This window comes from Gracilinanus agilis, chromosome 4 (assembly GCF_016433145.1).
Source record: "Gracilinanus agilis isolate LMUSP501 chromosome 4, AgileGrace, whole genome shotgun sequence".
Taxonomy (NCBI): Eukaryota; Metazoa; Chordata; class Mammalia; order Didelphimorphia; family Didelphidae; genus Gracilinanus; species Gracilinanus agilis.
Genome location: NC_058133.1, coordinates 70,961,382 through 70,980,209, shown reverse-complemented (window position 1 = coordinate 70,980,209; position 18,828 = coordinate 70,961,382). Strand labels below are relative to the sequence as shown.

Here is an 18,828-nt window from a genome sequence, read left to right as displayed (position 1 = left end):
ATGGGAAAAGCAAACCTATATGAGTGTTAATGTACTGAAGCCTCAATGAGTCAGTAATGTGACCCAACAGCCAAAAGCCAAAGTTCTCTTTGATCTCATTAACAGGAAATTGTCCAAAATGAGCAAGATTGTATCGGCTCAACTTTGTCCTAATCAGCCCACATATCGAATATTTTGGTACCTTGGGAACCACATTTTACAAAGCAGATTAGTAAGATACAGTGTGCCCAGAGGATGGTGACCACAGTAGTAAGGGAATCCAAGTCATTCAGGAATCAGCTAAAGAAATTTGGGATGTTTAGACTGGAAAAGTGAAGACATTTTATTCATGAGAGCTGTGGGCCAGAAATTAGACTTTGATTTGATCCAATTTTCTGTCCTCATTTGATCCTATTTTCTGCCCCACTTCTCCTGCTGGCGTTCTACCCTCCAAACCACACCACCAAAGATCCACACGACTGGAGATGGAGATCTAGGTCATGCATGGCTCTGTTTCACCTAGGACTATGCATTCCTCAGATTTACTCTGGCCATTTTCTGTATGTATACTTTCCTCTCACTACAGGTACAACTCTACCTCTTGCTCTGAAACCTGTAATCAATCAACCCAAAAAGAAAAACTATTTAATCTAGAGATCTTTTTATCATCTCCAAATAATTTGATAACGGCTTAGTTGGTAAGAAGTATGGGACACCGAAGATCTTTTAGCTCATACTTCCAGCTTTGTCTCTGGCAGCATGGAGTTTATTATATATACTTCAAGACTCACTTCACACAAAAGAACCCTTTTGCACTATGGCTAGTGGATAAATCTGAATCAGTTATGGTTCTATGATGCAGGAGACACTTTGAATTTCATCCTTTTTGTGATGCAATCTATGAAGGAAGGAAGTTTTGATGATCAAATTCTTGTGCAAATACACTTGAAAAAAATTTGGGAGTGGATCATAAAAAAGGTGCAAAGTTGGGGCAGAAGAAGATGTAGGACTAAGACTACAGCATGGCCTCACAGTTCTGTCTTCTCCAAATAACATCTCTGAGTTTACAAACTGAGAACATGAGTCACAGAAGTCAGAAACTAAAAATAAATCCTGAATACATGAAGGCAAATTTTCCAAAGGCAATACCATTTATTTTGAGTTCTACCCTATAGGCCATAGGTGAATCAGAGAGGCATATGGAGAAAGAGAGACTTCAAAGTTTCCTAGGCTCTCAATGTAAAGGTCCTGCTTTCCATAATTCTAAGATGGTCACTGATGGCTAAGTATCCATCTCACAAGGAACCGAGAAAAAAGGCAGAGAGGAGAGTTTTCAGAAGATCTGTGACATTAACTTTCCTAAAGAAAGATCAGGAATCACAGTCAAGGGAAATAAGGGGGCAGACAGAGTAGTCATAGCTATGGGCTACATTGCACAAAATCATGAATTGTCCTTGCCCAAGATATTTCCTTTCCTTCTGATAATAACCTCTGAATAGAGGCCTGAATCAGATCACCTTTGGAGTTACTTCCAAATCAAAGATTATAAAGTGAAATAGGCTGATATATCAGCAGGTCCAAGAAGGAGTAATGCCATTGTCTGATGATAATTACAACAATAATGAAAATGTATACATGAATAATATATAATGGAAATAAAATGATAAAGAAAATAGCTAGCTAGCATGTAAAGTTTTCAAAGTATTTTGCATATGTTATTTGACTTGATTCTCTCAAAATCTTTCTGACATAAGTAATAATATTGTTCCCATTTTACAGATAAGAAAACTGAGGCTGAGAAAAATTTAAATTATTTGCTCAGGATGTACAAGAGGCAGGATTTGAATATGGGTCTTCCTAGACCCAAGTCCAATACTGAGGCTGATGTTTTCCTATAAGTGCTCTAGGAAGGACAGCCAACAATCATTAGAGGTATTTTGTCAGAAGTAGGCTGGGACGTGAACTGTTTAAAATTTAGCACGGACTTGTGAGGGAGAGGGATTCAATGTACTAGTGTTAACTCTGGAAATTCTATGCTGAGAGAGTTGACAATTAACCACTGAATACTAAGGAAAACATTTTAAAGGAGAAAAGACAGATGGTGAATTGAAATTGGGAAATAGCAATTTTCAGTGCTATAGTGAGGAGAGTTTCATTCCAGTACAAGTAAGATCTGGAGGGCTTTCCAGAAGGAGCAAGCCAATGTGGTCATTGCAATCTGGGAATATTCTGGGTCCTAATTCTTGCACATAAGTTATCTTGGCATGTAGTAAATACTTAATAAATGCTTTTTTCATTCAATTATAGAAGTTTGGGCTAAAAAGATCCTTAAAGGTCAGTCCCACCTATTCCTACCTATTCACTTACAGACAGAGAAACTGAATTTCAGAGTTTAAGTACTTTAATTAAGTCATGGAAAGGCCAAGTCCAGAACTCAAACTTTCTGTGCAATTTTTTTATATAATCTACCTCCCTCATCAGCTCTCTGTACATGCCTGATCCCTGCCCCACTCCCAAAGCTTAAATGGTAGAGAAAAACTCTTGAAAAGGACCAACAGTTAACCATCTTTTACAAGGTGTCAGTAGCTGCCTCTAGTTTTGAGGAATAGATTCTAATGAGTATGAGGTAATGACTATCCAAATATTTTCCAGAGGCACCAGCAAATGATATCAAAGATAAAGGAAATGAATCTTATTATTCAAGATGTCAGAGGCCAAGGATTTCCATCTTTCAAAAGACAGTCAACTAAAGCTTCACTGAATTGTCTATATACTGGAAGTTCACCCAGAACCCTTGGCTCACTGAAAGAATGGGAAGAAACATTATTTAGGGGACTATAATTAGTGTAGTGCAAATCTCTATGGAATCATCTGTCCATAATGTATCACTGATGTGGCGGTACATGCTATTTAGAATACCGCATATGTGTGGTTGTTTCTGTTAGGATTGCTATCCATTCCAGTGTGAGGGAAACCATTTGAATTTGAGATTCTTTTAGAGCTGCCACGAAAATAAACAGGACCATATTCTTTCACATATGTTAATATGTTGCTCGGTACTCCAATCAACAAGCACTTATTGTCTACTATTCTAACTTCTTCCTTTGGGTCTGCTTGCTTACACAGGTAAAATAAAAGCATCCTGAGAGCAGGATGTCTTCTACTCTGTCTTCTACTGCCTCAATATCCTCTCACAGTATTTTATATAAGGATACTGACAAGTTGGAATGCATCTAAAAGACAGAGATGGTGAGGAGACTTGAAATCAAGCCATATGAAAAGATGATGAAGGAATCAGTAATGTTTAGCTGTAAGGCAAGAGAATTCAGAAAGGGAATGATAGACAGGAAGGCAGCTGGACATGGTGCAATGGATAGAGTGCTGGACTTAGAATTGGGAACACCTAATTTCAGCCCTTGCCTCAGATATTTACTAGCTGTGTGACTTTAGATAAGTCATTTAAGTTCTCAGTCTCAGCTTCCCTATCTGTAAAATAGAGATGTCTTCCTTCCTTAGGAAATCCATCCCTGGGAAATCTTGTTATATTGCAAAACTGACTCTTTCTGGTACTCACTTATCCTAGATATCCTTTGCTCCTCTGTGTGGACCCTTTGATTACAGGGGCAGAAACTTGGGCTCCAGGACTGCTATTTAAAGAGGGAGCTAAGCATAATTCCCCCCTCCCATTTCCTATCAACCACACAGCTTTTGAAGTTCTTTGAAACTCTCTGTTATGCACCCACATAGGGTATCTATTAGGAATACAAAAAAAATGCAAGATAGTCTCTGACTTCAAGGAGTTCACAGTCTAATAAGCAAAAAGGTAAGCACTTAGGTATATACTTGATGTTTTTTGTCCTTCATTTTCAAAGAGAACCAGTGATGTCGTGGGGCAATATCTTGACTCGAGCATGAATTGGATCTAAGTGAGGCAGGGTTGTACAAAGCTGTTATCCTCATTTTCTCTTCCAAAGTCATCAAAGTCCAGTGGCAAGACAAGAGTCAAGATAACTGGAGATGATGTGGATGCAGGGGATTATTTTGGTGCCTTCTATGTCTGAACAAGCTCTAAGGACTCCACACAGCACCTGTTTCAGCCACCTTCATAGGCATTGAAATAAATTAGTCTCATCTATCCATTCCAGTTGAGGAAGTCTTTACATGCATGACCTAGCACCCTTCTCCCCAAGTCACCAATGAGTTTAGTTTCCCTGTATCTGGTTTAGCCCATCTGCCAAGATGGTTTACTGGAGGGTGGCTACAGCTTCTTGGAGCCATAGGTGAGAGATAAGTGAAACGTAGACACCAAAGGTGAATGGGTAGCCCTAAAGGCCCCAGCAAGTCTTCACATGAGAGGTGTTAGTACTCCCTAAACATCCATACACCTAAACACCTAGCTATATACAAGGTATCCACAGAGGAGAAGCTGACCTGAGAGGGGAAGGTGGGAAAGGCTTGCACTGAAATGAGTCTTAAGGAATGCTGCTTTATCCATGAAGTCAGTCTCCCTAATCAGACATCATCTTTCCTTAGTCAGAACCTCCAGAACACTGCTCCTACCTCTTCTAAGTACATAAAATATTCTGTTCATCATTTGCCCATATTTCACATGTCCCTTCATAGACTGCAAACTCTTTGAGGACAGGGATTATATCTTATGTATTTTCACATGTGCCTAAAATAGTGACTCTCACATAGCAGGCACACAATTGAGATAATTTATAAAATAAACTTTTTTAGATTAGAAGGGCATCTCACTCTAAGAAAGAACATTCATTTTGCTAAAATTGCACAGACCCATTGAACCATATTTGAAAACACTTGAGAGAACATTTCATTAAAAACCTGAAGGGATATCAATTTTTTTACATTTTGAGTTTTATATTCATAATTTCTTAGTATAGGACAGCCCAAATTTGTTTTCATTAACCAGTATTTCTAAAATATCTGCATCTCCTTTTTCCATAATCAGCAGTTAAAATTGAAATGATTTACTCTCTGCGACAAGATTTCTGGAATCTCTAAACTTAAGATTCTGGTGTTTTAACTCATTCTAACCTTTATTTTTTCCAACGATGGAAAAAAGTTCCTAGGTTCCCTGGCTATGCTACTCAGATAATTGATAACATAGAGAACAAAGGTTAGAGGCCTGTTGAGTTCAAGGTACCTAAATGCCTTACATGAAAGCAATTCCAGATGTCAAATCAAATAAATCAGAAGTAAGGATGAGTTTAGAACGTAAACATAGAGGTCAAGAAAAGGAAAGAAACTCTTTGATCTGGATCATTCCAGAGAAAAATAGAGTCATGCACATGTGTGTATGTGCAAACCCACTGACTAAACAAAAGACATGCAAGTCACTTACCTTGAGCCAGACCTTTTCATCTCTCTCAAGGTGAATCTCAGGCTCCTTTCTCTCCCCTTCACTAGTGATACAGGGAAACCAACCAGCAAGAGAACGGTCCTCTGGTGACTTGGGAGGGTGGGATTTGCAAACCTTAAAAAGGAAAAGGAAAGCAAATATTTGCAACTAGAAATAAACTATAGGAACAAGGGGACAGGGGAATTTAAAAAATCAAATCTTCAGTGGCTTCAAAACTTTTCAGGCTGTGAACTTGAAACCAGAGAGGTGGAGCAATGAGTTCAATTGCTCTTGGACTTCTTTGGAACATGTCATCAAACTTACATAAAGAATTCCATTCAGCTGAGGAAGGGGCTTCTGAGAGCATCTATTCCAATTCTAACATGAAGCAAGAATCCTCTCCACCGGTGTCAGAAAACTGTTTTCCAGCCTCCTTTACTTTTCCTTCTGAAGCTACCCATCCCACTTGAGAAGAGCTTGAAGGTCAGCAATTTTTTGTTAAATTTGCTCCGGAATCTTTTTCTCTGCCACTTACCTCTAGCTCTACCTTCTAGCCCTGTCCATGAATAAATCTGATCCATCTTCCCCAAGCCAACCTTTCAAGTGCAGAAGACCACTCTCATATCCATTCCCTGTCTTCCCTCCTATTCACTTCTTTTGTTCTTTATGTTGATAATCTCTAGTTTCTTCAGTGAATCTCTATAACAGGGGTTGGCAACATATGGCTCTCAAGCCATATCTGGCTCTTTTGAGGGCCAGATATGGTTCTTTCTGCAGGAGCCATAAAGTCAATTTTTTTTTTCAGGCGCTGTTACAGGAGCGCGCACTGTGAGCATTGTACGGCTCTCGTGAAATTACATTTTAAAAAAAGTGGTGTTTATGGCTCTCAAGGCCAAAAAAGGTTGCCGACTCCTGCTCTATAAGATATGGCTTTGAGTTCATTCAACATCCTGGTTTCCCTTTGCCTGGAAATATATTCTAGTTTGTCAGTGTTTTTTTTTTTGTTTTTTTTTTTTTGTTTTTTTTGCTTGTTCTTGTTTATTTTGGTTTAGTTGTATTTGTCTTTCCATATACTGTGTTGAAAAGAATGGAAGGTAGTACTGTGGTGGCTCAATGGATTGAGAGACTCCTAGAAACAGAAGGTCTTGGATTCCAATCTGGCCTCAGGTATTTCCTAGCTATGTGATCCTGGACAAGACATTTAACCCCCATTGCCTAGCCATTACCTCTTTTTTGCCTTAGAGCCAATGCATAATATTGATTCTAAGAAGGAAGGTAAAGTTTGTGTTTTTTTTAAAAGAAATATTCTTCCTAATTTCTGCCCTTCTGGAGTGACCTGGGTAGGTGGGAAATTGGGACACTACTGCTGTGGTGACCTCTCAGCAATGACCAAGTACTAGTAATTATTTGCTTTCAGTAGGTATGTTCAAATTCTCTTCCATCTCCAAATCCTACTTTGTACACAACATTGCTATTTCTCTACCAGGCAAGTCTGCAATGAGCATAATGATAATATCTATGGTGCTTCCTTCATAGGGCTATTGGTAGACTCAAGTGCATTTAGAGCACTTGGTGAACTGTAAAGGATTTGATGTGTCAGCTAGTATTATTATTATATTTTCTGAAATGTTCTCTACCATTGAGAAGTTTTATAGTGATCATTTCCTCCTAGATATACATACACATAAACTTAGCAGCTAGGAGATAGATTGCTGGAGCTGTCAAGATAGCTTGCTGGAGAAATATGAAGAATTAAATTCAAGTCCAGCCTTAGACACTTATTAGTTGTGTGACCCTGAGAAAGTTATTTTACTTTTTCTTGCCTCAGTTTCCTTCCCTATAAAAAGAGGGATGGAGGAAAATAAGAGCAACTACCTCCCAGAGTTGTCATGAGGAGGAAAGGAGATATTATATATAAACCACTTAAAGCATTATGTAAATGCGGGCTACTACTACTACTACTACTGATGATGATGATGATGATAATATTTTCTGTTCCTTTCCAAGAGATAAGTATCAACTTTTTATGACTAAAATTGAATCTATCCTTTTATATTAAATATTTCCTGAAGAATAGATCAATAGAGATAGAAGACAGGATTATTTCCCAATCTGTTTTCTAGGCAGCATTATCACAGAAATACCACAAAATCTTCTAGATGGGACATCAAAGGCTCTAACCCATCTGACTTAGACAACAATCACACACACACACACACACACACACACACACACACACACACACACACACACACACACACACTCCCAACAAATTGTCAAATAGAATCTGCTTGAAGACTTCTAGTGAGAAGTAGTTTACTTCCTAGAAGCATTCCATCTCTGGATGACTCCAATTGTTGAGAAACATGGAGGCTAAATTTATCTCTTTGAAACATTTACCTGCTGTTCCAAATTCTGACCTCTGAAACCAAGTAAAATCACCCTATTTCTTCATACATACATTAACCCTTCAAATCCATTAACCCACTTTGAGCTCTAAAAGGACTAAAGTGGATGATAAAATCAGTACAGGATTGGCCTGGTAATTCTCTTTAAAATCCTTCACCAATGGAAGCCACAATTATTTGCCTTAGCAGTTGAGAAAGCAGTAATTCCATCTTTCCAAAGAATGGGGTACAATTCAAATACAACAAATGCTTTGTCAGCTGATTCTTCTAATGCATACCCTGGCTGAGGCATCTTTCCCTTAGCTAGGACAGACAAACCACAAGCAGAGTTAACCTTATAAAGAAGGTTTTGTAGGTAGCTATCTATGGGGGATTATTTGAAATGCCACAAACATGGTGCTCTGTCACCAAGTTCTTATCCATACTATGTGCTGGAATTCTCCAGACTTTACCATCTGTGGATCATTCACCTGGGCGTCATGATTTATTGATTTGATTTTCAAGAGCTTAATTTTAAGATAAAAATGAACTAAGGGAAAGACAGAATCTTAAGGCCTTATCAATAAAGACTTTTTCAGGGATTATCCTAGATCATTAGGGAAATTAATAAAGAATAGATATACACAGGGACCAAAGTAGTCAGGAGAAGAGAGATAGACTTCACTTGGCTGCTTTACAATTTAACTTACTGATCAACCTTGTCACAGGACTTGACTTACCTTGGAAAGGGGTTCCCCAGTCACCAAAGAAACAGGGCACATATTATTGTCCTGATGAGATGTATAGGCCTGAGTGGCCCATTGATCCAAGTAGCCTTTGGGAGTATAGAGACCACAGTCCAGGATACTGTTCATCTTCTCGAAAGGCTCACATATCCCATCTCCCTCATAGATGTAGCACAGGCTGGGTTCCCCTGTCAAGATACTTGGTATTAGAAGCAAAAAAGTTCTGAGAACCTTCTAGGGCAAACAGTTGGAATATGGGAGATCAGTATCACAAAAAGGGTCTGATTGGGTATAATACTAAACATCACTTAAAAGGATTTATGAGACTAGTTTTTCAAGGTAAAATGAGAGAAGCAGGTAAATAGTACAGTAGATAGAATGCCGCATCTAGTTAGGAAGATGTGAATTCAAATTCCATCTCAGATTCTTCCCAGCTCTGTGACCTCAGGTAAATTTATATGCTCTGTTTTTCTCAGCTGTAAAATGGGTATAATAATATACCTCCCAGGGTTGTTGAAAGGATAAAATGAGGTAATATTTGTAAAGCACTTGCCAAACCTTAAAGTGCCATATAAATACTAGCTATTGTTGTAAGTCCTAGAGATGATTCAAAATTTTCTCTTGAATTAAATTAATTTGAATCCATTAATTGATGCTAGAAGCCTGAGGTGTTGTTGATACCTATTTACATTAGGGGAAAGGGAGGCAAAGAGATATTAAGTGACTTGCCCGAAATCATACAACTAATAAATGTCTGAGACTAGATTTGCACTCAAATCTTACTGATTCTAAGTCCAGGACTCTATCCATGTTACCATTTAATGCCACTAAGAGGCATTGAAAGTCTCTAATCGAAAGTTTTAAGGATTTGCCCAAGGATTTCACAGTTTCTTCAAACCAATATATTTCTAAGTCTACCTTTCTAGTTCATCTCACTTCCTTTCTCCTTCTACATTTAATGCTAATGTTCAGTATTTTTCCATTTCTGTTTTTAAAGAATGTAGATTCATTTTCCTTAATCTAGGGAAGTAGTACACACACACACACACACACACACACACACACACACACACACACACACAAGATTTGTTTCTGTTTTTGTTTGGTTTTGAAAGATGACGTATGGTAAAGTCAAGAAGACATGACTTCAGATCCCATCTCTTACAGACTGTGTAAATGGAATTAGCTCAAGACACTGGTTGTATGCTCCTAATTTGTAGCATTTGCTCATTTTTGAGGTATCACTGCTCACACTGAACATTTAGCTATCAGCAGGTAGGAACTATCTCCAGTACAGTTCAGTGCAAAGGTGCTCTAAATCTGTCTTGGAGTACAGAACCAGTCAAGGGCACCTTTTAAAGCCACAAGATGAGCAGGAAAGGAAATTAGAGTGTGTGTATGGTGGGTGGTGGTCCCTCAGGAATGGAGGATTTTCTCCAATGTCATTTTTTTGCATTGGCTGGTATGGGTGGAATACCCAGGAGGAAACTAGGTCATAATCATTTAGAGTGCCCCAAGTAGGCAGAGGGTGAAAGACAAGAAGCTTGCACAATGGTGGGAGAGAATGAATTGGAAGAATAATGTTGTGTGGAAGATAAACTTTTCAAGTGATACTCTGAAGGAAAGTAGGATTTGACCTATAGTCACCCTTGGATTGGTTGATCGTATACCCATTTGGATCAAGCAATGGCCCTTGAGTGGCTAAAGCCACCATTTGGAGACAATTGCTCTAGATCAATGAAATCACAAGTTTAGTACAAAAAACAACAAAAAAAGCAAATTTCAAAAAAGGATGAAGCCCATTTCATTTTATTTGCTAAAGGAATATGAGTATTTCTAGATGCCTTGAACATTTCAGTACTCTGGGGCAAAAATCTGACCACCTCGCCCTAGTTACAGCTCTATTTCATGATACCTGGTATGTTGAGATAGGACAAAATGAGACTGTTCTGGGTTCTGTTTAATATATTAGACTTGACTGTGAACTTTATTGTTTACTGTAACAAATAACTTTGAGTAGCTACAGAATGTGCTTCCCTGGAAGGCTTTAAACAGTATTATTTAGTTCCAGTTATTCTTAGATTTTCGGCACTGGATAAATCTAACCAAATGAAATGTAATGAGTAAATTATGAAGCTATATCCTTAGGTTAAAAAAATCAAAAGTTGAAGGTCCAGGTTAAGATGATGGCTGAGTAGAAGCTGGGCCACTTTCTCTCCTTACAAACAGATATAGCATACATCCAAAGGACAAGAAAACAAAATCCAGATGAAAGAAGGGACCCCACAATAGGGCTCAGTATGGAAGGCATGTGGGATTTGGGCACTTCCACGCTATAAGGGGGGGAAATAGCTCCCACCAAAATGCAAGCAGATCAACCCTCCCCCACCCCACCCACAGTACCAGAGTCAGAGGCTGTGCTCCAGAGTTAGAGCGAGCAGGGACACAAAATCTAGCCCCTTGGCAGGTAGTTGGCACTACCAGGAGCTTGCCCCTGAGAATAGCAAGACCTGAGATCCCAGGTGGCAGGAAAACTCAGACTTTGGACACAGGAGTGGGGCTGAGAGAGGCAGCAGCAGCACCCAGTGCACTCAGACTCAGGGGGAAATCTCAGGTGGAGGAGCAAGCATGGGCCAAGTTCCAGGCTCTGGGCAGCTGGCTTGACCCTAAAAACATCTAGACCAGAGACCCCCAGAGGCTGGAAAACTAAGACCTTGGACATAGGAGTGGGGCTGAGAGACGCAGCAGCAGCACCCAGCACGCTCAGACTCAGGAGAAAATCTCAGGTGGAGGAGCAAGAGTAGGCCAAGTCCCAAGCTCTGGGCAGCTGGCTAGGAACATGGGGGCTCAACCCTGAAAACAGCTAGACCAGAGACCCCAGGAGGGTACCCAGAGAAGCCAAGAGACTCAAAAAGTAGCCTCAGGCAAAAAACTGCTCCCTAACTCCATACAAAGAGAATCAGATTGCCTTATTCGGACTTCTGCTAGATAAAACATAATAATGCCAATCAAGACCCAAGAAATAAATAAGAAGACCAAGAAAAAAGCTCAATCACTTGATAATTTCTACACCAAAAAAAAAACAGAAAACAGAGGAGGACAAACAATTAAAGACATCCAAACCTTCCAAAAAAATTAAAATGGGTCACAAGATCTTAAAGAGTTCAAATCTGAGATTATGAGAAAGATGGAAGAGACCTGGCAAGAAAATAATAGTTTAAAAGGCAGGATTTCACAATTGGAAAGTGAGGCTCAGAAATCAAATGAATTGATAAGCAAACTGAAGACCAGAAATGACCAGCTGGAAGCCTGGAAGAACCAGATAGACCAGACTGAAAAGAAAAACCAGTCTCTAAAGGCGAGAATTGGGCAATTAGAAGCCAATGATCTCTCAAGACAGCAAGAACAAGAAAAACAAAGCCAAAAGACTGATAAAATAGAAGGAAACTTGAAATATCTCAATGAGAAATTGACAGATCAAGAAAACAGGTCTAGAAGAAACAATTTGAGAATCATTGGTCTTCCTGAAAAAAAAAACCAGAAATTAATAGAAATCTGGACTCGATACTAAAAGAAATTATTCAACAAAACTGCCCTGAAGTTCTACAACAAGAGGGTAATATAGACATTGAAAGGAAACATAGATCACTCTCTACACTAAACCCTGAAAAGACAACCCCCAGGAATATAATAGCCAAATTCAAGAGCTTCCAATTAAAAGAAAAAATATTACAAGAAGCCAGAAAGAGACAATTCATATATCAAGGAGCACCAATCAGAATCACACAGGACCTGGCAGCCACCACACTAAAAGACTGCAAGCTTTGGAATACAATATTCAGAAAGGCAAGAGAACTGTGTCTACAACCAAGGATCACCTACCCATCAAAACTGACTATATACTTCCAGGGGAAAGTATGGGTATTCAACAAGATAGAAGATTTCCAAGTATTTGCACAGAAAAGACTAGGACTAAATGGAAAGTTCAATATCCAACCACAAAAAAAAAAAAAAAAAGAGAGAGAGAGAGAAACATGAAAAGGTAAATAAGAAACAGAGGGGAAAGAAAATTCTTATTCTTAAATTTACCTCTTTAAGGGTCTTAATAAGATCAAATTATTTGTATTCCTATATGGAGAAAGGTTATGTGTAATTTTCAAAAACTGTATTCATTATTATAGTAATTAGAAGAATTATTCATAGGGAGAGGTTGGAGCATTAAATGGTCTAAGATGAGACGGGGCAAGGAAAAAAAGAGGGGGGAGGTGAATAGTAGATGGCATCAAGAGAAACTTGAATGAATAAGAAAAATAGGATATTCTATACCACACAAAGAGAGCATGGGAAGGGGAAGGGATCAATACTGTTATAAAAAGGAGAGGAAGAGAGGATTAAGAGGTAATATTTAAACCTTACTCCCAGAGGACTTAACCCTGAGAGGAAAGAGTAGCTATATCCATTGGGATATAGCATTCTATCTAACCCTACTGAGAAAGTCAGAAGGGATCAACCAAGGAGAGCAGGGGAGTGGGGAGGTTAAAAAAGGGAGGGGAGGAGAGGAGGGAGGAAACTCATTAGGCCTTAAAAATAAAAAGAGGAGAATAATAAGGGAGGGGGTATAAAGGGAAGTAAATCAAGGGAGGGGACAAGGGGGGCTGGTCTAAAACAAACCACTGGTTTAAAAGGAAATAGTGTAAGAAGAAGGGGTAGAACTAGGAAAGGATACCAAAATGTTGGGGAATACACAACTGATAATTATAACTCTGAATGTGAATGGGATAAACTCACCCATAAAACAGAAGCAAATAGCAGAGTGGATTAGAAACAAAAATCCTACCATAGGTTGTCTACAAGAAACACATATGAGGTGGGTGGACATACACAGGTTTAAGGTGAAGGGCTGGAATAAAATCTTTGGGGTTTCAAATGAGAAAAAGAAGGCAGGAGTGGCAATCATGATCTCTGACAGAGCCAAAGTAAAAATAGATTTGGTTAAAAGAGATAGGGAAGGTAATTACATCCTGATAAAAGGGAGTATAGACAATGAGGAAATAACAGTGCTCAACGTGTATGCGCCAAACAGTAAAGTATCAAATTCCTAAAGGAGAAACTGGCAAAGCTCAAGAAGGAAATAGATAGTAAAACCATACCAGAGGGAGATCTAAATATTCCTCTTTCAGATTTAGATAAGTCAAACCAAAAAATAAATAAGAAAGAGGTAAGAGAGGTAAATGAAATCCTAGAAAAATTAAATTTAACAGATATGTGGAGAAAAATAAATATGGACAAAAAGGAATACACCCTCTTTTCAACTGCACATTGTACATTCACAAAGACTGACCATGTAATAGGGCATAGAAACATTGCAAACAAATGCAAAAGAGCAGAAATAATAAATGCAACCTTCTCAGATCATAATGCAATAAAAAGTATAAATAGTAAGGGCACATGGATAGGCAAATAAAAAATTAATTGGAAATTAAGTAATATGATTCTCCAAAACCAGTTAGTTAAAGAAGAAATCATAGAAACAATCAATAATTTCATTGAAGAGAATGACAATGATGAAACATCCTACCAAACTCTGTGGGATGCAGCTAAGGCAGTACTCAGGGGGAAATTTATATCCTTGAAAGCATATATTAACTAATTAGAGAAGGCAAAGATCAATGAACTGGGCATGCAAATTTAAAAACTAGAAAGGGAACAAATTAAAAATCCCCAGCTAAACACCATTATATTATTATATAGATTTAAAAATTAAAGGAGAAATCAATAAAATTGAAAGTAAAAGAACTATTGAATTAATAAATAAGACTAGAAGCTGGTACTTTGAAAAAACAAACAAAATTGACAAAGTACTGGTCAATCTAGTTAAAAAAAGGAAAGAAGAAAACCAAATCATCAGTATCAAAGAGGAAAAGGGAGACCTCACTTCTAATGAAGAGGGAATCAAGGCAATCATTAAAAACTATTTTGCGCAATTATATGGCAATAAATATAGCAATCTAGGTGATATGGATGAATATTTACAAAAATATAAATTGCCTAGATTAACAGCAGAAGAAATAGAATACTTAAATAATCCCATATCAGAAAAAGAAATTGAACAAGCCATCAAAGAACTCCCTAAGAAAAAATCCCCAGGACCAGATGGATTCACAAGTGAATTCTATCAAACCTTTAAAGAACAACTAATTCCAATACTATTCGACATAATAAGCAAAGAAGGAGTTCTACCAAATTCCTTTTATGATACAAATATTGTACTGATCCCAAAGCCAGGTAGATAAAAAATAAAGAAAACTGCAGACCAATTTCCTTAATGAACATAGAAGTAAAAATCTTAAACAGAATATTAGCAAAGATACTCCAGCAAGTGATCACGGGGATTATTCATTATGATCAGGTGGGATTTATACCAGAAATGCAAGGATGGTTCAACATTAGGAAATCCATTCACATAATTGACCATATCAAAAAGCAAACCAACAAAAACCACATGATTATCTCAAGAGACGCTGAAAAAGCCTTTGACAAAATACAACATCCATTCCTATTGAAGACACTAGAAAGTATAGGAATAGAAGGGCCTTTCCTAAAAATAATAAACAGTATATATCTAAAACCATCAACAAGCATCATATGCAATGGGGGTAAATTAAAAGCCATCCCAATAAGATCAGGCTTGAAACAAGAATGTCCATTATCACCTCTATTATTTAACATTGTACCAGAAACACTAGCAGTAGCAATTAGAGAAGAAAAAGAAATTGAAGGTATTAAAATAGGCAATGAGGAGACTAAGCTATCACTGTTCGCAGATGATATGGTGGTCTACTTAAAAAATCCTAAAGAATCAAGTAAAAAGCTAATAGAAAGAATCAACAACTTTAGCAAAGTTGCAGGATATAAAATGAATGCACATAAATCATCAGCATTTCTATATATCTCCAATACATCACAGCAGCAAGAGATAGAAAGAGAAACACCATTTAAAAATCACCCTAGACAATGTAAAATACTTAAGAATCTATCTACCAAAACAAACACAGGAATTATACGAACACAACTACAAAACACTTTCCAAACAATTGAAACTAGATCTAAACAATTGGAAAAACATTGATTGCTCATGGTAAGGATGAACTAACATAATAAAAATGACCATTCTACCCAAATTAATTTACCTATTTAGCACCATACCTATTTAAACTACCAAAAAACTTTTTTACTGAATTAGAAAAAAACTATAACAAAGTTCATTTGGAAGAACAAAAGATCAAAAATATCAAAGGAAATAATGAAAAAAAAAAGTGAAGGAAAGTGGCCTAGCAGTACAAGATATTAAACTATACTACAAAGCAGCAGTCATCAAAACAATATGGTACTGGCTAAGAGACAGAAGGGAGGATCAGTGGAATAGACTTGGGGTAAGTGACGTCAGCAAGACAGTACATGATAAACCCAAAGAGCCCAACTTTTGGGACAAAAATCCACTATTTGACAAAAACTGCTGGGAAATTTGAAAAACAATATGAGAGAGATTAGTTTTAGATCAACATCTCACACCTACACCAAGATAAATTCAGAATGGATGAATGACTTAAATATAAAGAAAGAAACTATAAGAAAATTAGGTGAACATAGAATAGCATACCTGTCAGATCTATGGGAAAGGGAAAATTTTAAAACCAAACAAGAGTTAGAAAAAATTACAAAATGTAAAATAAATAATTTTGATTACATTAAATTAAAAAGCTTTTGTAAAAACAAAAATAATGTAACCAAAATCAGAAGGGAAACAACAAACTGATAAAAAATCTTTATAACAAAATTTCTGACAGAGGTCTAATTACTCACATATAAAAGGAGCTAAATCAATCGAATAAAAAAAATCAAGCCTTTCCCCAGTAGATAAATGGGCAAGGGACATGAATAGGCAATTTTCAGATAAAGAAATCAAAACTATCAATAAGCACATGAGAAGGTGTTCTAAATCTCTAATAATTAGAGAAATGCAAATCAAAACTCTGAGGTACCACCTCACACCTAGCAGATTGGCTAAAATGAGAGAAGGGAAGAGTAATGAATGTTGGAGGGGATGTTGCAAAATTGGGACATTAATGCATTGCTGGTGGAGTTGTGAAATGATCCAACCATTCTGGATGGCAATTTGGAACTATGCCCAAAGAGCTCTAAAAAACTGCCTGCCCTTCAATCCAGCCATACCATTGCTGGGTTTGTACCCCCAAAGAGATCATAGATAAACAGACTTGTACAAAGATATTTATAGCCCCACTTTTTGTGGTGGCAAAAAACTGGAAACGAGGGAATGCCCTTTAATTGGGGAATGGCTGAACAAATTGTGGTATATGCTGGTGATGGAATACTATTGCGCTCAAAGGAATAATAAACTGGAGGTATTCCATGTGAACTGGAAGGACCTCCAGGAATTGATGCAGAGTGAGAGGAGCAGAACCAGGAGAACATTGTATACAGAGACTGATACACTGTGGTAAAATAGAATGTAATGGGCTTCTGTACCAGCAGCAATGCAATGATCCAGGACAATTCTGAGGGATTTATGGTAAAGAGCGCTACCCACATTCAGAGGAAGAACTGCAGGAGTAGAAACACAGAAGTAAAACAACTGCTTGAACACTTGGGTTGTTGAGGACATGACTGGAGATGTAGACCCGAAAAGACCACACCAATGCAACTATCAATAATATGTAAATAAGTCTTGATTGATCACATGTGTTAGAACCAGTGAAAATGCGCCTTGGATATGGGATGTGGGGGGCAAAAAGGGGGTGAAGAGGAAAGTAAAAACATGAATCATGTAAAAAAAATAAAAGTCTAAAAAAATCAAAAGTTGACTAAATAGTAAATGTAATAATTTCAAGTAATGAACTATTTCATTTAATGAAAATGACCACAAAGATTAACAATGTGGCATACGGTTGCCTAAGAAGCTAATGAGATCCTGGGCTGAGAAGACAGAAGTATAAAGCACAGAACAGAGAAATGATACACTCCCTCTATGCTGACTCGATTGATCTACTTTAAGAGCATCCAATTTAGTCCTTGAAGACATGTTTAGGAGGGATATTTAAAAATAATAACCAACAATAGTTCAATTTTGTAATGCTTTAAAAATCTGGAAAGCAAATCAATCACAAGAGCTTAGTGGTGGGGGGTACTTGAGCTCATGAAAACAAAGTCAAGGGGAAGGGACTCAAAATCATATCATCTGAACAATATCTGAAAGATCTGCATGTGTATGGGATGGGGTTCGATGATTGGGGAAGGATGAGCTAGGCAGAAAATAAAGCTTTGGAGAGAACATAATGGCTGTCTTCAAATATCTGAAAGGCTATCATTTGCCCAGTGCCTGGTACATAGTAAGTGCTATGTAAGGGTTATTCTTATTTTCAAAAACAATAATAATTTTTATTTGGTACATATTTTACTTATTTTGGGTGACTCTAAAGGACAAAACGTGGAGAAAATAGTGGAAGTAAAGGGAAACATGCTTCTGTTCATTATAAGAACTTTCCCGTATCTGAGTTGTTAAAAAATGTATTATGTTGCATTTGGAAATAAGCAACTAAGTTCCCTTCCAGTTCTAAATCTATCATGTACTTTCAGCTAAGTGACATAGTGGGTGGATCCCTGGATTTGGAGCAGGAAGATTCAAGGTTACATCCTAGCTTTATGACCTTGGGCAAGTCATTTAAACCTCTACTCCTCATTTCTAAAACAAATATAACAAAAGTATCTACCTCTTAGGGTTATCTTAGACATAAAATAAAATATTTGTAAAGTTGAGGGGGTTTTTTTGTAAACCTTAAAATGCTATATAAATTCTAGTTTTTATACATATTATTGTTCTCTCCCTTTCACAAGTCTTATCGATTAAACATCTATATTGATGTATATTGATGCATCTTGGCCCTTTTCTCCACTCACACCCTAGTCGAGGCCCTGATTACTTCTCATCTAAACTACTGTTGTTGTTGTTTGTCCTTTGTTTTCAAAGACCAATAACATCATGATGAATGGTCCTGACTAGCTCATGAATTGGATTTAAATGAGGCAGAATTGCACCAAGTCCTCAGCCTCATTCTCTCTTCCAGAGTCACTGAAGAGCAGCAGCAAGACAAGTCAAGACAAGTGGCCTAAAATGCTAGATGATGATAGTGTCCTTTCCAAATTCTGCTTTAGCCACCTTCATGGCCACTGGAACAAATTGTTCTTAAATTGTTCTTAATTGCTCATTCTGCTGGGAGAAGCCTTCACAAGCTTGGAACTGACATCTCCCATAGATTACCAAGATGTTTAAAGCCTA

At 37.5% G+C, this 18,828-nt stretch overlaps 1 protein-coding gene across 1 annotated transcript in view; it reads right to left on the bottom strand.

Moving 5' to 3' along the window:
- The window catches only part of PAPPA2 (pappalysin 2), a 386,296-nt gene that overhangs the window by 203,888 nt on the left and 163,580 nt on the right, over positions 1-18,828 (bottom strand). Inside the window, exons 10-11 of the mRNA XM_044674282.1 lie at positions 8,469-8,662; positions 5,345-5,476 (exon numbers count right to left, since the gene is read on the bottom strand). Coding sequence (XP_044530217.1) covers positions 5,345-5,476; positions 8,469-8,662 — 326 coding nt within the window. The remainder of the gene's footprint in view (positions 1-5,344; positions 5,477-8,468; positions 8,663-18,828) is intronic.